This window comes from Sander lucioperca, chromosome 10 (genome assembly GCF_008315115.2).
Source record: "Sander lucioperca isolate FBNREF2018 chromosome 10, SLUC_FBN_1.2, whole genome shotgun sequence".
Lineage (NCBI taxonomy): Eukaryota > Metazoa > Chordata > Actinopteri > Perciformes > Percidae > Sander > Sander lucioperca.
This window is the reverse complement of record NC_050182.1, coordinates 25,151,186-25,174,537: the sequence shown is the minus strand read 5'-3', so window position 1 is coordinate 25,174,537 and position 23,352 is coordinate 25,151,186. Positions and strand designations below refer to the sequence as shown.

General features: G+C 40.0%; 2 protein-coding genes and 1 long non-coding RNA gene across 6 annotated transcripts; 2 read left to right on the top strand and 1 right to left on the bottom strand.

Moving 5' to 3' along the window:
• Positions 1–1,147: 1,147 nt before the first annotated feature.
• On the top strand, positions 1,148–11,387 carry si:dkey-283b15.4 (cytohesin-2). The gene is made up of 12 exons (XM_031299424.2): positions 1,148–1,351; positions 3,255–3,405; positions 4,106–4,172; positions 4,259–4,377; positions 4,474–4,554; positions 4,788–4,900; positions 5,961–6,109; positions 6,220–6,331; positions 7,003–7,079; positions 7,932–8,003; positions 8,128–8,282; positions 8,493–11,387. The coding sequence occupies exons 1-12, from the start codon at positions 1,285–1,287 to the stop codon at positions 8,578–8,580; spliced, it is 1,251 nt and encodes a 416-aa protein (XP_031155284.1). The 5' UTR covers positions 1,148–1,284; the 3' UTR covers positions 8,581–11,387.
• A 1,517-nt stretch (positions 11,388–12,904) lies between these two features.
• Positions 12,905–20,615, bottom strand: LOC116049610 (neuronal pentraxin-1). 4 transcript variants are annotated; one of them, XM_036006584.1, is made up of 7 exons: positions 20,465–20,615; positions 17,202–18,169; positions 16,133–16,321; positions 15,718–16,033; positions 14,842–15,080; positions 13,833–14,012; positions 12,905–13,557 (listed from the first exon to the last, which is right to left on the bottom strand). In XM_036006584.1, exons 2-7 carry the CDS (start codon positions 17,886–17,888, stop codon positions 13,348–13,350), a joined length of 1,821 nt encoding a protein of 606 aa, XP_035862477.1. In that variant the 5' UTR covers positions 17,889–18,169; positions 20,465–20,615; the 3' UTR covers positions 12,905–13,347. The 4 variants fall into 4 exon arrangements, with proteins under 4 accessions (XP_035862477.1, XP_035862476.1, XP_035862474.1 ...); XM_036006583.1 differs by having other exon boundaries at positions 15,718–16,150; positions 16,181–16,321; XM_036006581.1 differs by having other exon boundaries at positions 15,718–16,321.
• Positions 13,945–23,159, top strand: LOC116049611. Its single transcript, XR_004104883.2, has 3 exons — positions 13,945–14,035; positions 20,835–20,977; positions 22,408–23,159. It is a non-coding gene; the product is annotated as an uncharacterized LOC116049611 (long non-coding RNA).
• Positions 23,160–23,352: the final 193 nt, after the last annotated feature.

Here is a 23,352-nt window from a genome sequence, read left to right as displayed (position 1 = left end):
GCAGCAGCAAAATATCAGACACACAACACATATACAGAGTAATAAATAATAGGAAACAATATACATGAAATAATAATAGAATACTACATGAGCAATATTTAAAATATATACAATTTGGAAATAAAATGTACAACTGTTTCAATAGATATAGATAAACTTAATGTGCAAGTTGGGGAGTAAAAATGTACAACTGTTTGACTAGTAATGATAGGATGTAGATAAACCTATTGTGCAAGGTTGTGCAAGGTGCTTCCAGTGCAGTTGTGATGTATATGAGTCTTATCTCACACTCAGTGATGAAGTGTTAAAAAGTTTAATTGCCTGTGGTAGGAAGGCCGTCTCTCCAGTCTGCAGCCTCCAGGATGCCGAGGCGGGCAGGAAAGGTTGTAGCCGATCCCACTCACCACGGACACAAACTGTTTGAACCCCTCCTCTCTGGCAGGAGGCTGCCTGTCCATCAGGACCAAAACCTCACACCATCAAAACAGTTACTTCCCCTCTGCAGTCAGCCTCAACAACAAGGCCCTGGACCCCCACTGACTCACTGACACAGGGACATACTTCTTAGTGCCCCTGTGCAGCTACAAACATTCAGACATGTCAGTGTTACTTACAAAATGTAAAAGTGTACTGTTCAAATGTATTTAGAAATCTGTAGCCCTCTAACTCAAAGTCAGTGGTTGAAGAAGTATTCAGAGCCTTTACTTAATTAGTAAAAGTAAAAAAAAGTCTAATCGACTAATCATTTCAGCTGTACTTGTAGTCTTATATATTGTTGGGTAGTTTAATTTTAAATAAAACGTCGTATTTTATTAACTATGTGTTTTGTGTGCAAAAATCTTAATTTGTAAAGTAACTAGTAATTAAAGCTGTCAGATGAATGTAGTGGAGTAAAAGTACCATTTTCCCTCTGAAATGTAGTGGAGTAGAAGTAGAAAGTGGTATGAAAAGACTCAAGTAAAGTACAAGTACCTCAAATCTGTAGGCTACTTACAGTCTTGAGTAAATGTACTAGTTACATTCCACCTCTGCTCAAAGTAGAGTGAGAAATGTTTGTGAACAGCATATATATATATATATATATATATATATATATATATAAAAGTGATTGTATCTTGAAAAACAATTGACCGGAAGTAGACTACTCGAAAGTCAGACACCGCTTCCGGTGTCGCCACCTTCTTTGTCTCCGGCCCAACATTTCGACACCAGGGGTTGTCTATTTTTTTTCCCTTTAGGTTTGAGGATATATATACACATATATCCCTAGTTTTCTGATATTGAATGACAGTCGACTCTGAAATATTTATGCCTAAAAATAAAGCGCCAAAAATGGATGACCTGGACTACAGTAAGTGGGCTTAACGTTACTAATTATCTATTTGCATAGGCTACCGCTAGCTAGCTAACTGTGGCTAGTTGTAGCTAGTGGCTCAGTTTATTTTCTCAGGTATGACACAGTGATCATTCCGTTAAACATAGCTACATGAAAATGATTGACTATATACCTTTTGCCGTCTTTTCCGAAAAGTATGGGTGTACATGTAGCTAAACCACATTCTGGTTAAAATAAGACTCAAAGATGCATTAGCTTAGCCTGACGCCAACTAAATATTGATTGTTTCACTGTGTGCGCGGAGCCAACGCCAGTGGGCATTTAACACCCTGACCACAAGAGCTTGTTAAAATAAGGCATTCCTTATACTGTTGAAACCGTCCACCTCCTGTTATTATCAGTAGCCTGGCTGCTGTAGTATACGCCAAACCGTGTAGTTGATCCAGACTGTGGGCGTGGTTGGTGGTGTTTTAGCAGCTGTTTGTTTTGCAGACTAAACACGCCGGTCTGGGAGGCTTTGGTTGTTGCTGATCACAAGCTGCTACTCTGTGCTCTAGATCTGGGTGGTTTGGATAAAATACATCAACACCGAAAATGTGACGATCTCGTGGGGCTTAGACGCTACACTCCTAACGTTACACCTAGCTAAAGTCTAAGATAACCCTGTAATACAGCCCACCTTAAACTTATGTTTTTGTTAAACAGTTAGAGAGACTATAGTTGTTCTGTAATTTTGTATTGCTTTATACATTACTGTGTTTCTAATATGTAGTATAGCCTCATATATAGCCTCATAACATAATTTGATATGCTAGCCCAACAGGTAGAGTCAAGTTTTGACAAATAACTTCAAAACCACAAAAAAAAAAACTAGGTAATACTATAAAATATGATTTTACAATAGCAGAAATTCCTGAGAAGTACCTGATTATTATGATCTCGATAATATATCACCCAGCCCTCCATTTGAATGTAATCTTTAGCTACATCCCTTAAAACTGTGTTGATAGAATTGCTTTTGTCACGTTTTTCATGCCATGAAAAAAATATTAATTGTATTTTGGTTAACCAAGCTTTAAAATAATCTGGGTGTTTTACCAGTGAAGGGATTGAATTGGCTATTACAACCAAACTAGATGTTTCTCATTCAAGTGTATTTGTTGGAGAAATGTTGTAAAAATTAAACCTGGCTGTCTGACTCTTGAGTTTTACTGTGGCCTTGTGTCTCTGTTTATGTTGGAGTCTGTTGAGTCCGTGAATTGTTTGTTTGTTTGCTTTATTAGTGGAGTGTCACAACGCAGCCAGTCAGCAGTTAGTGGTCAGCAACAAGTTAATGCTGTCATGCATTATATTGAAGTGATAGATCAGGAGCCTGCTGATTTTCAGTATTACACAGATAAGGAGATGAGGGAATAGGGAAGGTAAAGGGTAGGAGGCACAAGAAAAGAACAAAAAGTTTAAAAGTGAGGTGTAGTATTAGAAGTGTAACTTTGATTTAAAATTAAAAGCCAATTAGACAAGGACTTATCAGTAATTAAGGCAACTATCAGTGCCTTTGCTAACTTCAGTTACTACTCTTACTACCCCACTTTTATGCCTTTTTTATTAGATGGTAGAGAGAGAGAGAGAGAGAGAGAGAGAGAGAGAGAGAGAGAGCCATGGGTCGGATTCGGACCCAGGCCGCTGCCATAAACTATCAATATCTTACAATTGGTAAGATATTTATATAATGAATACCCATTGTAAGATATTGTTAGGATACCCAATTTGAGTTACAATGCATTTCTCAAAATAGTTGTACTTGATGGCTTTTCATGTTACTAATAAAGACACAGTCTCCCTTAGGTTGGTAGGGCACAGTTGCCATTTGTTATATCTGCAGCAGTAATGGAGTCATTCTTCTTCTCTTCCCTTACAGTCCCAGTAGACCTGAGCCCAGAGGAGCGCTCTGAGCTGGAGGACATCCGCAGGAGGAAGGGCGTCCTGCTGCAGGAGATCCAGAGGCTCAGAGAGGAATTAAGAGAGGCAATTTTGGAGGTGGAGGGACTGGAGACGAGCACAGAGGGCAGGTAAGAAGAACATGCACAGTAATATTGCTACAATACTCAAAACAATATCGGACTTGGCGTTTTTTGCACAGCCAAAATGACAGAAGATGGGATTCTCGATTGCCACAATATGCACAGAATTTTATTCACCATTTCCCAATTAATTATCACTTGCAGTAAGTCAACTTTATCACTTTGTTCACTGTAATATGTTGCATTTTTCATGAGTTATCGCCCGCATTCATTTGGTTTGGAACTTGTCATCCTCCCACTGTGACTTGAAAGCTTTTCTTACTGTTGTGGACATAATCAAACAAACACAGCCTAGCACTCACGCTGGTGTTTGCTCACATCACCATATTCAGCTGCAGTTTAACTGCTTTTAAAAACATGTCAGATTTTTTTTTTTTTTTTTTTCCAGAGTTTTCTCAGATCTTTTCATTCATGTTCATCTTTTTAATGCCTCATATTTTAGCACATAACAGTGTTGTGGATCTTTACTTGACATTGTAGTGTTGCCATTGATGGATATTGTTTCTTTGAATGGTCATTTAACAAGTATAGTTTTTTTACAATGTATTGCCCAAAGTGATGTTATTTCTGCTTTTGACAGTCAAATAGAATAAAAAAGTCTGAGCTGTTGGAATTATTGATAAGGATACATGATGTGAATGCCCCAAAATATATTCTTTCTTATATTTTACATTTTTGCTCTCTGCAGTAAAACTCTCCAGAAAAGTAGGCATGTGGCAATGGGAAGGAAGAAATTCAACATGGACCCCAAAAAGGTTAAACTCTTCAATACTTGTACATGTCTACTTTTTCTTTACTCTGTCTTAGCTGTGTGTTGACGGACTCTTTCCCCTCTCTGCAGGGCATTGTGTTTCTGGTGGAAAATGAGCTGCTCAGACACACTTCAGAGGACATTGCTCAGTTCCTCTATAAAGGAGAGGGCCTCAACAAGACTGCTATTGGAGATTACCTTGGAGAAAGGTGCTTGGTCTCGAAATATCTGTACCTGTAACCTGTCCCTTTTCTTCTTTTGTATTAACCATTTTGAACTGTCATCTCTCTGTTGCTGTTCTGCAGGGACGACTTCAACATCAAAGTTCTTCAGGCTTTCGTTGACCTCCATGAGTTTACTGATCTCAACCTTGTCCAGGCCCTCAGGTGCTTTTTGTTATGTTTTGTTTTGAACCAAGGACAAAACCTCTTGAATAGTGTCCTGGCATTCTCTGGTAAACAAACCGTATCCACAATGGGAAGTCCCACTCTCATTGTCACTTCAGGTTAGGGAGGAAAAAATATGCAAGATAGCAGTAGTGACTGTATAACTCTGCCTTGATTGCCAAATTTGTTCTCTCTAACTTGACTGAAACCTCGACCTGTTTAACCTTTTGCAGACAATTCCTGTGGAGTTTCCGTTTGCCTGGTGAAGCCCAGAAGATTGACAGAATGATGGAGGCCTTTGCTCAGAGATACTGCCACTGCAACCCCGGCGTCTTCCAGAGCACTGGTAAACACAAACACGTTACACTGCTCATCTGTTGTCATCAACAGGGTCATCTGTTACCAACCTAATGTAGGATGTTTTGACTTCTGTGTGTGGTTCGGAGCTGTCTCCTTAAATCAAGCTTTATTTTTCTATGATGGATCACAGGAAGGGGAACTTTCCAGAAGTTTGGCACTCACACAAACAACGAACCCTTTACCAGAAATGATCAGATATTGAAGCCCGCAGAGTTTGCCAATTCATAAAAATAGCTTTTCAGTAAAAGCCTTTTGTGTTTTTTGTTTGTTTTCATTAGTTATTTCCTTAAATTGTTTGAGATGAGGTGCAGCATTGCCAGACTTTTTGTCCGAGAGAGGGATGGTGGTAGCCTGGTTGACACCAGACCCTTCTCAGTTGTAACTGAGAGTGGGTCTGGGCAAGGTTCATTCACAGCCCATTTCCAAAGGGGCGTCACCAACGGACGCCGCTCAAATGCCTCTGGGCGCAATTAGATAGTCCTTCAACCAATCAGACCAACGATCCGGGTGACGTAGCAGCAGCATCAACGGGTTGCTGCGCTTCGGTGGCCGTCATGTTGAATGTAAACAAGAAGCTGCTTGCTGTCGCTACGCTGTTGTCGTCGTGTAAAGCCTGCCTCAACGGTTGTGATTGGTGCCTCGATTTGGAAAAATTGGAAATGGGCTTGAATGGGGTCTTGGCCAGACTGACTTGCAGAGCAAATCTCAAATTTGCCGGAAGTTCGTCAGGGTTTTCCCAGGCTAGGATGGTGGTAGAAAGCAGGGGTGTAGCACAACATTCTGGACCTTTTACGTAGGCGTTCTCTATGGGCCCCTCCCTGCAGTGCACAGCTATTCATTCTAGTATCTTTGTGGGCCCTCCTCACATTAGGGCCCTGTACACTCAGTCCCCTTCCCCCCCACCCCAGTCCTACGCCCCTGGTAGAAAGTAGCATTTTTGAATCAGGGTTTTTGATTTGTGATGTTTCGTTATTAATTAATTTTTTGTTTGTGCCGAACAAAACTCAGCGCTGCTGCATTCTCATGCATGTTTCTACTGTTCACAGACACATGTTACGTGCTGTCATTTGCCATCATAATGCTGAACACAAGCCTCCACAACCCAAATGTGAGGGACAAACCTGGTTTTGACCGTTTCATCTCGATGAACCGAGGCATCAACGAGGGAGGAGACCTGCCCGAGGACCTGCTCAGAGTACGATGAACTCTGTTGTTTTTCTTTTGAGATGGCTAAGTGGCAGTTGATGACCCCCAGTAAAGAGATTCTTAGTTGAGCTTATTTTACTATTGTATGTGTTACTCCAGAATCTCTACGATAGCATTAAAAATGAGCCCTTCAAGATCCCAGAGGACGACGGCAACGACCTGACACACACCTTCTTCAACCCGGACAGAGAGGGCTGGCTTCTCAAACTTGGTGAGATGATGCCCTTGAGGCCTTTCTGCTTTATTGTGTAGTACTTCTACTCTACATGTTGGCTTTAACAGTGGCCTTGTTATGCCAATGTTACAGATGTCAGGAGGATTTCCATTAAGAAAAGAAAGTGATTATTGCTCAAGAAAATGCTATGTTCTGTAAGCTAGTGTACTTTGTTCTCCCTTAAGGCTTTGTGCTATGATGAACCTGCCCTCCTGTCTCTGAGGCTTGCAGGCTTTCTGCCTCCACTTGAATTGTCAGCTCACAGTGTTGTGGCATTTGAACATTGCCATAGCATGATGGTGAACAAGAGACTTACTTTCTTGCGTCATGACAATCTAAAAATCTGATTGTTTTCTTTTGCATGGCGGGGCCTGAGATCTCTGTGTCACTAATATAATCTCTTTCTCTTCCTTCTCCCCGTCTGCCTCTCTCTTTCTCTATTTGTCCTCTGCCTTCCTCTAAATCCTCCGGCCCCTCTTGTCTCTGCTTCTACCCTGCGATTTCCACCCTCTACTGCCGCTGCTTGTTTTCTCAGGAGGTATGTACTGACAGTTGTAGTAGTTAAAAAAATAGCCACATAGTTAGCTGTAAGAATGTAGAAATTGTAGAATAGTATCCCTTTTTCCTCTCCTCTCATTCATCATCATGACTGTGTTCTTGTGCTTCAGGGGGACGAGTGAAAACCTGGAAACGGCGATGGTTTATTCTCACAGACAACTGCCTTTATTACTTCGAATACACCACAGTAAGTCTTTGTGTCCACATACCACATTTGAGTAAATTTGTCATTGGCACTCCTTGTAGATTCTTCTCGTGCATTAAACTGTCCCAACAGGATGTTGTTCCTGTTTTTGCATTAGCTTTTCTGAGAGAGAAAAAAGGCAATAGAATTGGTGCCATTGTCATGTTATCTTACAATTAAATGTAGTGTTTAGGATTGCAAGGCCCCTGGAAAATTGTGATTGTTTCTTAAAGTTTATTTGGCACCTAGGATCCCTAAACTCTGAAATTCCCATTGGCAATTATGTACTGTATCTGTAAGGAAGTTGGGTAACTCCAGGATTGGATGCATAACTGTGTAAATCCCCAGAGGTCAAACTGGTTTGGTTGCTCATGCACAATACCAACAAAAGAGACACAAGTCAGACTGGTCACAAGAGACAACATAGAGACCAAAGACCTACTAAACTATACTAACACATATTCCAGGAAGACTCTAGTGTGGCCCAGGGTCCCACCTAACCAAAAAGTTAAACAGTTTAAAAAGTTAAACTGTGAATACACAATTGATCAGGTACTGAAATGCTAGTCATTAGTTATGCATCTAAGAACAAGATAATTTCAACTGTAACCTGGCTTGTCATTTTAGTTGTGAATTGATAGACTTTTTTTTTGTGAAAAACAGCTGGCACTGAAAATAATATACATTTTTTTTCTCCAATTTGGCAATTTTTAGCAGAAATAATGCGGGAATTGGTGGCTTTAATTCTTACACTCTCAAATATCTATTGGGACTGATTATACACAATAAAGGCATTTGAATGTTGCAGTAACTCTTTCAGCCCTAATCTGCTTTGATTGCGTGTTTCACTAACAGGATAAGGAACCACGAGGTATCATTCCCTTAGAAAACCTTAGCATCCGTGAGGTAGAAGACCCCAGAAAACCTGTAAGTTGCATTTTTGCCGAACATCGTAGGCACTTAAAAAGTGTAATTATTATATTTGTAAATTTCACAATTTATTGTATATTGTGATTGTTTATCCAATTTTCTTTGCCTTTCTCTTTAACAGAACTGCTTTGAGCTGTACATCCCCAACAACCGTGGTCAGCTGATTAAAGCGTGTAAGACGGAGGCTGATGGGAGAGTAGTGGAAGGAAACCACATGGTGTACCGCATCTCCGCCCCCACACCTGAGGAGAAGGACGAATGGATCCACAGCATCAAGTATGTAAATGTAAATGTTGGATAATGTCGCAGGAAAAACAGGGGTAGTGCTAGATGAGATGAGAAATTATAGCCAGACAAAAGGTAGCCTCTTGTTTAAGGGCCTAATTTCAAAATCCTAACTGCTGTCTGAATGGTACGTGTGCCTTTTTTAATTGTATCATGTTATAATCCACCCCACTCAATAGTGTTTCTTTGTTACCTAAACAGATCTGCTGTCAGTGTTGACCCCTTCTACGAAATGCTCGCTGCCAGGAAGAAACGTATATCGCTGAAGAAGAAGGAGGAACAACCGTAGAGTATTCCCTTCATTCTCTCCCTGTGGCTGTCTTCCTTTGTCCTTCTCATCCCTCCTTCCAACACTGGACAGACGTTCCATCTTTGCTCCCTACTACCTGTTCATAAGTTTTGTCTCCCCTCTTTCCCCCTGTTCCCCAAACGCATCCTCTGCCTGATATGAGGACTCTTGCTATCCTGTCTACCAGACTCTTGAAAGCCACATTCAGAATGAACCGCTCACCCACTGTCGCTGCCTCTTGTTATCTTGGTTCTTACACTGCTGTTATACACAACCTGACGCACTACAACCAGAGCACACCGTCTGTCCCATGTTCTCACCACATTCCTCTCTCCTTCAGCACTTAATTAAGTGAACTGTGAAATGTGTCTTAGACCATATCTACACTGAAGTTGGTGATTTTCAAAAACACATTTTTCCTGTTTTGGCCCTTCAACTACATTTAGCCAACTTCTCAAAACTGAAGCACCCGAATATGGAAAATGTGTGAAAAATTGTTGTGATCTCAGACGTCTGTGCGCCTTAATTCATTTTTGAGAATCTTCCTTCCTTTCTCATTCTTGCTCTGTAAACCACAAACAAATCTTTAAAATCAGTTGCTCAGCAGAAATACGTAAGGCTGCGGGCTGAAGCAGCTTGTGCATGCATAATAGAAGACATTTAATTTTTCTCTATATGTACGCCGGCCGGCCTTTTAGGCTACTATCTGAAAATGCTAGTGTGGACCGAAATCTTCTACATATCTTTTTGACATCTATCTGCATTAGTGTGAATATGGTCTTATTTAGGGTAGCAAGCAGCTTCAGTTTGCGTGAAGTCAAAAAAAATGTGAATTCACTATTCAAACACTAACAAGATTTATTTTCAGTTAACGTTGGTCAGGGAGGAATCAGTTAAAGTCAAAGCTGCAAATGATTTCAGATTACTGAGATGTGCCCATTGCTTCATATAGTACTCTAATGGCTTTAACACACATTACTTCTGTCTACACTTAGATACTGTCATCGTTATGTGAGGAAAATGGCGCTACGCGTTACTGTTCGCCAAGTAACTGTTGATCTTCAAATACGGTCGGGTGTTGGAGGCAGAAAGGTTGCTTTACTTGCATAATTAATGAAGACCCATATGGGCCGTTTCTCTCCGTCCAGATGGCTGCTTGTTTCATCTCACTGAGACAATATATATGTTCTTTAGTCTTCAGACTGTAGGCTTGTCTTCAAATTCTTTATAACACTATATTGAGCAATGATCATCATGTCCTCTCCGATGTAATGTTCTAGCATGCCACAAATCATTTCCTTCTTGCTCAACACTACAAGACGAACATTGACGTCTCTCTCACAAGTATTAACGCTGTCAGACATTTAACTGTTAGAGCCTGGTCTGCTCGCTATATATAGTGAGTTTCAAGAAATCACAAAGGCAGCTCATTACAATGTATACTTTTGTAAATAGATTTTAGCTTATTTGTTTATGATACACATAGAAATGATTTAATTTATTCTTTATCTTTTGTTAAAATCTGATTTTTGTACGAGCTACTGTAGGGCTGCATGTTGATAAACTGAGGGCGTCAGTCGTAGGTACTGATGCTTTCCTGATCATATTAGTGCACTGATTTGAAAAGTGTTAGTGTTCCCTGTTGACATTGAAAAATAGCATTTAATATTAAAGTTGATTTATGCATAGGGTAAATTGTCTTAATCATAGTTTCTTTGGAAAAAATGAAGATATTTAGTTACTAGTTTGGCTTATCTCTTGACCACACTGTTGGTTTCTGGAGTAAAACAGACTCGGTAAAGCACAAGCAGTAATGAGTCTCACACTCTTTTATTTTCATTGGCTGCCCAGTGTCCACCTGAAGTGTGAGGAAGCTGACATTGTCTATCCTACCACAGTGATAGAGATGAAGAGACAACAAAACAAGGAACACTAACAAAGCTTTGATTCATTATATAATAGTAAAATTATTGAGATGTAATGAATCAGTAACAAGTTTAGATTTGTGTCCAGTGATAGATTTGCTTGACATCCAGTTCATGAACATATTACTAGTAGTTTATTGAATTGGCATTTTTTTAGCTGGTAGTAAAAATGAATTGTCTACTGCACTTTATCAATTTTAGCATTTTGGAGAAAATGCTGTTACTTTGACTGACAATAGTCCAATACTATGTAGCACCCTCTACTGGTGATCTCACAAACTGCAATATGCTGAAGGGTGAACCATGAACTGTGTAGATGTACTGTATAATGCCGCCACCTGGTCAGTGCCAGCTACAGCAGTTTCTGACCAACATGTTCTGTATTTGTTCACCTGATAAAGATCATGTTGTTTGAAGCTGAATGGGGTCTTTTCTCTGTGATCAGAACATGCAGACCTTGTTTTAAAGACACAGCAAGTGGTCGGTACTTAAAATACAGATCTAGGATTAACTTTTACTCTTCTTCATCAAACTGACAAAGGCCTAACTTTATACCTCCATGGTAGTGCGTCTATACAACACATGGACTGTCTGTAGGCCTTCACTTTCTGGGTATTCTTGAAGTGCAAAGTTGCCAAAAACTGTTGGGACAACAGATGTTTCCATTAAAACAAAAGAATGAACACTGAAACAATGCTACTGAAGCTGGGCCTCTGTTTCTGATTCCACTTCTTTCAGAAAATGTGTTTATTTTGTATTTATTTATTTTTGTTTACTGTGAGGTGAAGATGGATAGATCATCTGTAAATGTAGCAAAAAGAAAACCACGATACATTGGTACCAGTAAACTACTGTGTAACAATAAAAGGTAAACGGATGATAGATTGCTGTATGTGTTTTGTTTCTTCTGGGGTTTTGTCTTTATATTTTAGCTGTCAAGTCAACTTTATTTATATATAGCCCATTACCTTAAATCACAAATTTGCGAGGTTGTTTTGTTGACAGATTAAACCTAGCAAATGTAATGAGAGGAGTTCTTTCCGTCTTTTAAAGTTGTAAGTCAGGAGTCTCTTTACTCCACAGCTTAGTTCAAGTTTGACCTGATGGATGAAAACTTGCATCACCAAAGTCATTTGGATTCAGCCTGTACCATGGATATTTGTACAACATTTGATGGCAGTCTATTTTCACTAATTAATTAAATATATATATTTTTTTCTTTTTTTTTTTTTTTAAATTAATTAAATATCTACCGGATGTACTGGCACAAAATTATGTACAGACAGTCATGGTGCCTAGATGATGTATCATAATTACTTTGGTGATCAGCTGTCTTTTCTTCTAGCGCCACTGAGGTTCACATTTGTGGTTTAGAGTGAATTCTGGCTTAACAGTTATTGGGTTGACTTGGATTTTGGCACAGACGTGTGTTCCCCTCAGGATGCATCGTATTTTAACCTGGCTGAGATTCCCATCAGCCTCAACTTACTTTGTTTTGTGCTATTAAGTTAATGTTAGCATGCTAACACACTAAAACAAGATGGTGAACATATATACTTGCTAAACATCAGAATGCAAGCAGTTAGCATGTTAGCATGCTAATTTTAGCATTCAGCTCACAGCAGTGCTGTGTCGAAATACAGCCAAGTTGAGTTAAGACGAAGCTAAGCGAATTTTCGCCTGAAGTCATTCGCGCTAATTTCAACGCCAGTTCCGCGTGAACCTTTGCTCAAATAAAAACATTTTCAAAATCTGTTAAGTGTGGGCAATTCTCTTATAATTAAACCGTATTTGGTTTGGGTCTTTGTGATAGTTGAGTTTATTGTAGTATGCTTAGTGAGTTAAGTAGTCCATTAGTCTTGTTTACTGGCTGCATTTGTGAATGTGTGTTGTATGTTGACAGTTTGCAGTTCAAGTTTGAGATCGATGTGCATAAAAACAATAAAAAAAGAAAGCTAGGCCTACATGTATTTTTAACACGTTTATTTAAACTGTCATAACATTTGAAAAAAACCCATCTTAATACGTCAAAAATCTAACCTGGCCTAAATTCAGTGTTTTATATACAGCACGTTAACGAAATATACAGTCAAGGCCAGGTCATGTAAGAATTAAAAAGCCAAAGTGCATCGACTTGATCACAAAATACATGATTTCAAAAAGAACAATTTATTGGGAGAAAAGTGATGCATTTCAGCGATTTGTTCAGTGATCAAACATGCATTGCGGAGTATATAAAATGAAAAAAAAAAAAAAAAAAAGTCTGACAGGCTTTTCAGTTTTTCTCGAAACTTTGAAACATATTAGTATTAAAATTACAAAGTGTAACACAAATCAATTCTACATTTTCTTTGGTAAATTAGCTGTATCTCCGTGGACACCTTTTAAAAAAAGGAGCATCCAGATTACAAATTGATTTCTCAACACATTTCTATAAGTATCCTTCAAACTAAACATACAGTTTCTCACTTCACCACAACAGAACCCATGTAAGGTCTGCTAATTTTATCACAGACCCTACAGTATTAAGTCTTATTAACAATATGACAATATGTCACATACAGCACTTGTCTGTTTAAAGTAAAACACTAGCTCATGATAACAGTAAAGGCCAAAATCTCGAGCCCAAGACACCTAAGTCCCTACACAGTCTCTGTAAACACAGATTAGACATTATTTTTCTTTTTAAAGAAAAAGTCACTGATGACGTTTAAAGGAAGGCATTAAGTTGGTGCCACTGAGTCATCATCCTGAAAAATAACTGAAAGTCAAAGGGAGTTTTGTTTTATTCTTGCACTTTTTGATATATGATAAATGTTCTCAGTATGTTTCAGGATATCTTTCAGTGACAGGGGTTTAAGGGGTATTTGGTGACTCCTCCATGAAGTTCTACCTCTGTCTTGGACCAAGCGATGACATCTCCTCTGAGGTGGCTGTCGCAGGAGGCCAGGCTGTAGATGTCACTGGCAGTCAGGACGTGGGACCACATGTGCACATCCGACATCTCGCCCACAAATGACTGAGTGGCATCAAAACGGCCTCCCAGAGTGTCCTGAAAAAGAGAGAATGAACAGTCACCGTTAACAGTAATCATTTCTTTCCAAAACAAGAATTTAATATACTCAATTTTTGCACAAATACAGGCACTTAATGGCATAAAGAGCCAAAAAAGCTTGGACTGGCAGCTTCTTTGGACTGTAAAATATTTCAAGCTCAGATCTCTTTGATAATTACACTTTTAGCATATTAAATTATCTCCCTTTTATGCATTGAATGGCTCCCTCCCTGCAATGTGCATCTACATAGAATTAATCTATTTGTCTTTACCTGTTCCTGTCCCAGGATGAAGACCCCTCCAGGTTTAATAGGGTGCCAGGGGGAAAGATTTATCCCAGACCCCCTCTGCACTCCGTCCTGGTAGGCCTCCCACTGTCCATCCCTTGTTGACCAAGTCACACAGACGTGGTGCCGGTTCCCATCACCCAAAGAAAGGGGGAGCGTCACAGACTGGGGATAGGAGAGTAAAGATGGTGAGACATTAATATAAATACATCTCGGGGTAATACAAGTAAGTACAGAACCAAGAATATAGTTTGTTATTAAACAGAAAAAATCTCTGTGAGATCTGCAGCCTATTCAACTCATTAACTAAAAGGTTAAAGCCAGAATGAACTTTTAAAACACACTATAAGAATGTGGTCTGAGTGATTGGATCTCAATGCGTCCTCAATGCCACTGTCCAGCTGTGATCCAATCACTCAGATCGGATTTTAATACCAGGTCAAAACGGGGCCTTATATTCTGAATTTCACAAGTAAAGAATGGTTTATTAGGCAGCCTGAAGCTGCAACCTGCATCATTTTAAAAGTATTTCTCTATAACATTAAATACTCATAACTAGTACAAAAAAAGAGTAAATTAGTTAATAAATTATACCTTAGATATATTTTTAAAGAATTTAACACTTATAAACTCAGCTAATCTGCGTTATAAGGGCTGTGTGGATGGGATTTGTCAGATTTAATTGACAGTGACCAAACAACCAACAAACTGTCATCAGACTGATTCAAATCTTTCTACATCCTGATTGGTGCACAAAAGTATGTGACATCAGCTTTTTTTTTTCACTGAGTTCACTAACTTCAAATCAGTGAGAAGAGCACAGAGAGAGGAAAGAGAAATATAGAAGTATCTAGAACATTGTGTGTTGATGTAGGATGCTATCACTCATAGAAAGCAGCTGTTTGAGATAGTGAGTGTTCAGGACCTTAAACACTGTAGCTACATACTAAGCTTAACTCACAGTGCTGCAAGGTTTCTATTTTTCCTCCCTCACCTTATCATCGATCAGAAGCTCCATAGGGTTGTTCCCCCACTCGATGAGCACCAGTTCATTGGCCTGTCCGGGTGCAGAGTAAGAAAATGGCGTCCCCAGGCCGGGCCCCACGCCCGCCTTGATCCAAAGACACAAAGTCAGAGCGAAGATCTCCTGCAGCAGCGTCTTCTTTACCCGCCCGTACATGTAGTTGGTTCTCATGGGGAAGCTGATCTGGAAGGCATCGGGACTCTTGGGACCTGTTTTTGAAGAGAAATAACATTATACCTTGACAAAACAATCTCACCTCAAGGATTGTTTATTAACTTCTGGTCTGGAGCTTTTGATCGCGTCATATGAGCTTCCTCATCAGAATGAGTTTGCCTTGTCGTCATGAAATTGCATCTGTTCAAATTGAAAACAATTCTGAGTAATTTAATTACATCACATTAATGTTGGCGTCAAAATTTGTATTAACTTGGAAACAGCAGTTGACACAAACGTCCATTTAGTAGCTCTTCTCGAGCTTTTGATCATCGGATCGTTTCGTCAACGGCTGTTTCCGAGGTCAACAATGAACTCTGAAAACAAAAGAATGTTAGACGATAATGACCTAAAAAAACCACACACATCGGTTGCAAATATTGATCATCCAAAATAGTTAATAGCTTATCAAAAGAAAGAACATTTTACCTGCAACATTGTGCAAGTTTTGCAGGTGGTTTGCGTGTTTAAAAATACTGCAAGTTCTCTTTCACAATGCTGCTTCATTAAAAGGAACATTACATAACTCAATGGCTGTTAGGGGTTGAGTTTATTTATTATATTATTTCATGCGACAGGCGTAGACTCAAAGGAGTGACTGCATGTTATAAAGTTACTACAGTGGGTGTGTACCTGTGAGGTGCAGCTGGTTGAGCAATGTTTCCAGTTTATTTGAGTGGAAACCAGTCGGTGGCCCTGGTTCTCTGTATCCTGTGTGTGAAAGGTAACTGTGACTGTCTGCTTCATTACTGTGGTGGTGATCGTCATCATCATCATCGTCATCATCATCATCATCATCATCATCATCATCATCATCATCATCATGGTCACCGTCCACATCATGGTGGTTGCCATTGTGGCTGTCATGGTGATGGTCAGTTTGGTTTGCGCTGTCGCTATGACCGCCATCGTTGTGGTCGTACTTGTGGACATTCCGGTGTCCGTCGCGGTGGTGGCCGTCATCATGATGCCCGTCATCGCGATGGCCGTCATCGCGATGGTCTCGGCCGTCATCATGATGGCCGTCATCATGATGGCCGTCATCGCGATGGTCTCGGCCGTCATCATGATGGCCGTCATCATGATGGCCGTCATCGCGATGGTCTCTGTCGTCTCGGTGTGTGTTGGGGCTGCTGAGGGCGGAGGTGTGGTGCAGCTGCTGCTCCAGAGTATTGATCTTCCTCTGAAGCAGCTCCTTCAGAGAGCTGGAGTAGGTGATAGATGTGTTCCTCTTCTGCTGAGGGAGGTGAAGAACACACAGGTGAAGTCTTGATAACAATGAGCATTTCCTGTCACTTAAATCCCTGTGCTTCCTATTTACAACAGAGAGGACAAAGGCATCAGTGGAGTTTTGGCATAGACACAAACTGACTTCGAGGAACCATGTGAGGATCTGCTGATCTGTCACCTACAAGTTGCACTTCTTTGCCCGCTACTTACATTCACTGATAATCTTTTAATGTCAGATGCAATAGTCAGGTATTCATTGTGTCTTCCTGTATCTACGTACGTCTGCTTCTCTTTCTCTCAGGTAATCCAGGCCTTGTCCTGATGCATGCCCAGATTACCAGTCTGTCAAGGGAGATCACCATAAGTACTGCTGATGTTAGACTCGTGCCAACACACACACACACACACACACACACACACACACACACACACACACACACACACTCACTCCACAGCTCCTGACATCTGCCTGTATTCACGTTCCAGGGAGGAGAGCCAGGAAAAAAGAACAGAACCGAGAGAGGGAGTAACTTAATAGAAAACAGGACAATTTAAGCCTGTTGCTGCTCTGAGCTGTCCACTGAGGGACATCAGAGTGGCTTTATGCAATTAAGTAATAAAAAAAATATTGTTCCTTTCTCCAAAGTACTTAGTGGACTTGATTATTTGGCAAACAATCCGGTGACGACAGCATGAATATGTCCAAAAAAAGGAAAAGCCATATAAGGGCACGCTGCACATCACAAGCCTCACTCTACTTTCAGCTCTTTCCTATTCATCAACTGTATTATATTTTCTTTAATGCACCTTTTCTTTCTTTCTTTCTTTCTTTCTATAGTTTTGTACTAAGTAGTACTAAATTGAAAAAGTTTCCTCATGCTGCTCACCTGCAGGTTTTCCAGCCTCTCCTTCAGTGCCTGCAGCATCCTTTCCATCTGCTCTGGTGATGATGTGAGGTCCTCTGGTGTCACATGTTTATCCGTCCCCTGGTGGTTGCTGCTGTGCCCCCCATCAGATCGGTGCCCCCCCACAGAGGGGTAGTGCGGTGAGTCTGGTATGAGGTGTCCATGGTGACCCTGCTGGTTGCTATAGTGCCCGTTGTCAGTGTACGTGTGATGACCGGCCACCCCCGCCTGATGGGAGTGGGCAGCTGTGCCGTGGTGCTCGTCGTGCGGCGTCACGCTCTGTCCGAGGCCCTCGCACAGGGTGAGCTTGGCCGTCAGCTCTCTAATGGTCTCCCTCTGGTCCAGGATGGTCTCTTTCTGCTGGACAAGGCTCTCCCTGAGGTGAAGGATGGTGGCTTTGGCCTCTTCGCTCGCCCCCCACCAGCCAGCAGGAGGTACACTTTGATGGCCTGGTCCGCTGGGCCCTGCTCCCCCTACGCCTGGACCCCCTGGAGGGAAGCATGCAGGGTCTGCATCCACAGGAATAGGGGTGCAAAAAAAGCGTGCATGGGCTCCGTAGTCATAGTTAGACCCCGAGCTGGCAGATGCAGGGCAGAGGAGTGAAAGTAAAGAAAACACGATGGGAACAAGGAACAGGTGTAGGGACTGAGAGTTCCTCATAATCCCCATCCACAGTTCAGACAGTAAGACGAAGGAGTTTGGCTTCACTTCCAAATGTGTGATGCCAGTTAAAGTAAAGGTTGTGTTGACTTCTTTGTTGTTGGAAAGGAGACATCAGGGAGCACGATAACAAAGGTCTCCATCCACAACGAATCCACTCATCTGTGAGGAACAAATGGAAATCACAGTTTTTGTCTTTAATCTTCTTTGTCACGCGATGCGATTTATTTTATTCGGGATGCTGCCTTGTCTCTCGTGCTCTCTCGCCGCCACGGAAGATTGGAATAAACCTGTAAAACAAAAAATATGACATTTTAGATAAAGGTCTTTTAGTAGCATCAACAGAGGGTGGACACAGTAAGACAATCACCTGTACAATAAGGCAGCTTTGTGTTGAGACTGTGTCAGAGAAGTGTTGATTCAGCTCTATTCCCGATTATAAGGCTGCAGTTTGTGGTGGCCGTGTTGTTTTGGATTGCATTATATTATTAGGTTCATCTAATATTTTTGCAATCATTCCCAATCACAGATGTGACATCCAGACCAGACTAGGAGAATTGTGTTAACCTTTAAAGTGAATTACTTCCTGAAAGGATCCAGAGACCCAATCCAATCTTTTGATACAAATTAATGAGTTAAATTTGGTGGTGATTTAAGTTTTTGACTTGGAGGATGATAATTTAAAGCAGTATATTGTTTACAGTCTGGATCCCAGAACGATCCCTAAAGATATTATATTCCCAATGTCTGTATCACAAAGCCCTGCTGACCCCTCTGAACGCTGTAACATCTCCTTCATTATGCAGGATCGGCATTTTGAAATGGCACACACGTGATGGGGCAGCTAAACCTCACTGACCACCTGTTGCTCGCAGTGACCAGCCTCCACAATGTGTGTGTGTTTGTGTTGAAAGTTCATACATGATTCACTGTACTTTATCAATAATGAAACGCAGTGAAAAATACATACAAAAACAGTCCGTTGTTTGACAAAGAACGTGTCTGCCTTCAGAGATATCTTCTCAAAAGCCAACACAAATATTATTTATTGAGCTGCAGAAAGTGGAGAAAAATAAATTCTTGCTTTTTTAATTGAGAATCATCTTTGTAATAATGTTCTTATCATTCTAAAGAAGAAACTTTAAGTTAAATCATGTTCTGTCTCTGCGGTTCCTGTTGTGATTTATGGGAGCTTAGAGGACAGACAGATGGTCGAGGTACAGAAAAGTGTCACGCCCAATCACCACAGTTTAGCCCTGAGTTTATTACCACCCACAGATCACTCAATTAACCTAATTGCTAACCTTGCTATACCTTAGCCAGAGATAAGTGGGCTTGCATGCTTCTCTGTGTGCGGTAATCCACGGTGAACACGGGCTGGGCACCATCCCTGCACCATATGGTCAAGGTGGATATTTAAGTAGTAAGATTAGTCCCACATTAAAAACTGACGACAGCAGATAGAACTGTGATTAAAAAAACGGTTGACTCTGACAAACAAAATAAAGCACTCTATTTCTAAACAAACAGATCATTTCTAGACAGAATGGATGCTGTTAATCATCATCAACTCTGGCGAGCGGTACTCTCCGAATAGATCAAAGTTTAAGAAGAGTCTGGATTATCTTTTCATCGCTGCTAAATTATGTAGTATATCATATTTTGCATGTTCTATTATATATTCAATAATAAATCAAATCTAGTTGGTACATCTACAACATTCACCACCAATAAGAACAATGCAAAATTGAGCATTATTTCTTGTCTAATTTAACTTGAGTTGTCACGTTGTACATTTTGGGTAAAAACAGGCTTTTTTAAATGTTTGCACTTCTCTTAATAGCAAGACTTTTATCCCATCCTCATACACTCTTGTTTATTGTCATGGCCAGCTACACATATTAGGACAGTGAGTGAAAACATGTATTTTCTGATTGACTTTTTAATGCCCCTTAGTTGAAATCCAACAATTCCTTAAACATCCATTAAACAACATTTTATATTGTAATTCTTCAATTTACGCTTCAGTTAACTTCTTTTAGATCCTTAAGTTTTCCTTGAAAACTCAAAAATCAAAAATATATAAATGTACCTGTAGTTTCCAATAGACCAAATTAAATTTCCGTGCAAGGAATCATCGTCCCGCTAACTGTGTCTTTTAGGAAAGTGTTTTGTTAAATGCAATTCAGTCAAATGTGACGGACAACCGTGTCATTGGACACTTGAGTTGCAGTTACGTGCAGCCAAAAATAAATAAATAAAATGCTTTTAGTAACTGACATCAACAATTCCCAAACACATCTTTCTTATGCAAAATGATGCAGGTTAAACTGTTTAAAAACATAAAGCCTAAGTTGTTTTATGTCATATTTTAATGATCGATTAATAATAATTTATCATTTTTAACAAGATGTTCAAATTTCTTACTTAAAAAAAGGGTTTATGTTTCTTTGCCTCTAAATGGTAAATGCAGAGCCGCACTACGGCTTCTAACTGGCCTCTTTGTTACATCTCCTTGGAGAAATTGAATAAGACAACATTCACAAACTGTTCCAGTTAAATTAACATTGTTAAAGCGTCCTTACCTTGGACTCCCAGTGAGTGCAGCCTGTGTATCCACACTGTAGTGAGTTAGTACTCCTCACACACTGATCAGATTGAGAGAGATTTACTCCACAGGAGAGCTTAACTCCTTCTATCCCTCCTTCATTGTATTTACCTCTCTTTTCTCTCCGCCCCTTCTTCAGCATTGTTTTTTTTTTCTTGGAAGACCACACCTCTTTTCCTGCCAGACTCTTTTGACTTTTTGTCATCTTACTCGCTGCTCCATCATCTTTATTTTTTATCCTGGAAATGAGGTTGTGTTGGATACATATAACCCTGCTCTGACATCCTGCATAAACACCTTCATTTTATTTTATTTGACCTCTGATTAACAATTATCCTCTCTAACAGGACACAGTCATTGGCTCAGCTCCTCCAGTGCGACGTCACACAGCTCACCTAGATGTCAGCAAGGAAGTAATTGGCCTGATTAATTCCTCGGCTCTTCCAGTCTGACTGAAGGCCGCAGTAGGACAACAGATGGCTGATTTAAGGTCAAAGAAACTCACACAACAGACAAACAATGGAGCTAGCATGTTGGACAGGACAGACACTTATAACAGGTTCATACACACTGGCATATATTGGGCCTCTGGGTAGTAAACTCTCATTAATATCCAATATAAAAATTTGATATTATTGAGCCTTACAGTTATTTTTTTCTTCTTTATTATCTCAAATTTGCAGGCAGTGTTTTATTTGATCTACTGCCTGTAGAAAAAAAGCTAGTAAGTAAACCTTGAGTTAAGATTGACAGTCAAACTGCTGCTTTTTCCTGACAAAATTGACGATCAGCGCAGTCAGACAAAGTGCACTTGAACTAAACCAACCTGATTAAAGAGATGTCCTTTCAGTTCGTCTGACACGTGTTGAGTGTCGAGGATTAGGAGTGAAAAATGTGAGGAATCAAAGTGTGTGGCCTGGCTCTGTGACCTGTACTCTGCCTCTGCCTCTTCATGTCTAATTACATTTTAATTGCCAGAGCTGAGTTTCCCAGAAGTGTCTGAACATGACCTAAATATTTCACTTAAAAAGTCTACAAAAACGCTAACATTTATTTAATATTTATATTATTTTTCATATTTATAAAATAATTATTATAGAGTCATGTTTTGTAGCGATGTGAAATTTCTAAGAGCATACAATTTGTTTAAATTGTTGAAATATTCTGTGTTTATTGTCTGTCTATATGTTCTAGTCGTAGCTCATCAGATAAATATCTACTCACATTATGACCCTCTCAGCAGAGCTCACCCTACAATGTACTCTCTCATTCAAGGAATAATTAATGCTATATTTCATATGTGCCTGTAGTCAGACAGACAAGATTTATATTATTATGAAATGCAATTAAAATGTATACAAGTACATGTATATAATTGTTAATTGCTCACTACGACTATAGGGGTTAAGGAACAGTCCATGAACGGCAACATTCAACCTGTGTTGTCTGTCATTCCCAGTTTCTCTTTACTAATTTCCTGTCATCTCACTACTTCCAACTATCAAATAAAAACATAATAAATGCCCGAAAATAATTATAAAAAGCGCTACACTAATACACACAGGAAAGAGCCATGTCATTCATAGGATGATACAGCAGTTGTTTTTTTTTAATATGCCACATAAATAAGTTAAGATAATACTGTCACAACAGTACTATTATGCTTTAAATTACAGTCAATGTACAAAGTATTACCAAGCATTTTTATACATCCTCATCTCAGTTCTTTAACTCCCCATATGTACTTTCAGAACTTACATATGTTCAGGTATGTTTAGGACTGATTTAGAGATGTATCCCTACATGTGGTGACACTTTGACACCTGTCTTTTTCTCTTGGACAGGACATTTATCTGAGACACAGCCCAAGTAAAGACATGTGAGAGATGTATATGAGTCCATCTTGTCTTTGTTTAATAGGTCAGTGTGAGCCGGGTTCTCCTGTCTGTCAATCTCCTTAGCGTGTGTGAATTAGGCCCAGAGAGGAAGCGAACCGACACAAACAGCTTTCCGGCTCAGGTCCAAGGACACAAGATGACACAGATGCTCCAATGTTCCCCTCAACGCTGAACCAAGTGACCCAGAACCCCACAGAGCACAGTCGTCTGTTATGGCTGGCAAACTGGAGGCTATGACAGAAAGAGATGATGCCTCGTCTTTTAAACGGAGAAATGGTCTTGGACAGCCTGCTACTGAGTAAAGACACTTTGATCTGTTTTTTTTTTAATGTAGGTTTGACTTGATCTGGTTGTGTCAAGTGATACAAAATAGTGCCAGTTGTGGAGAGGCAATGTTCTGCAGTGATGAGGTGAGGTCTGGACAGGGAAGACTGTGAAGTAACACCTGAGTACAACATATTTATATGGTAGCTGTGCTGAATGTTTCATTTATTGGTTTCATTCAAAATTGAGTGAAATTGTCAACATTGTAAATTCCATGTGCTTATAAAGGTGTATGTTTGTGATTATGAGTTTTGGTCTTAAAGATACAATTTTACTGTTGTAGTACAGTGTAACTCTACAGTCTGCACCACACTGGCTGATTGTTCATTCTCATGCAGTGGAAGTGCTGCAGGAAGTGATGTCACATTATCGCCCCCACTTGGAAAAAAACTGCAACTGCAACACAAGACAGCTTCAGTCAGACACCATGCAACAAGTGATGTCCACAAAACAGGCTCTATACTGTATATGTATATAATGTACAGTTATAAAGCACTGACACTGTACTGGAGCCCACTCCACCACATTGTAGGTGGAAAAAGTTCTTTAGTTCTCTACTACAATTACCGGACACTATTTTTGTACATTCACTGATTGTATTTACATATAAACCATGCAACGCAGTAATACATAATATAATCAA

Excerpts from the sequence above, each read along its gene's own strand:
- si:dkey-283b15.4 (XM_031299424.2), top strand. The coding sequence starts at position 1,285 with ATGACAGTCGACTCTGAAATATTTATGCCTAAAAATAAAGCGCCAAAA. Across the intron at positions 3,406-4,105 it reads GAGACGAGCACAGAGGGCAG|TAAAACTCTCCAGAAAAGTA; the intron begins GTAAGAAGAACA and ends TGCTCTCTGCAG. Across the intron at positions 4,173-4,258 it reads TCAACATGGACCCCAAAAAG|GGCATTGTGTTTCTGGTGGA; the intron begins GTTAAACTCTTC and ends CCCTCTCTGCAG.
- LOC116049610 (XM_036006581.1), bottom strand. The coding sequence starts at position 17,888 with ATGGGGATTATGAGGAACTCTCAGTCCCTACACCTGTTCCTTGTTCCC. Across the intron at positions 16,322-17,201 it reads AGAGGCTGGAAAACCTGCAG|CAGAAGAGGAACACATCTAT; the intron begins GTGAGCAGCATG and ends CACCTCCCTCAG. Across the intron at positions 15,081-15,717 it reads CAACCAGCTGCACCTCACAG|GTCCCAAGAGTCCCGATGCC; the intron begins GTACACACCCAC and ends CTTCAAAAACAG.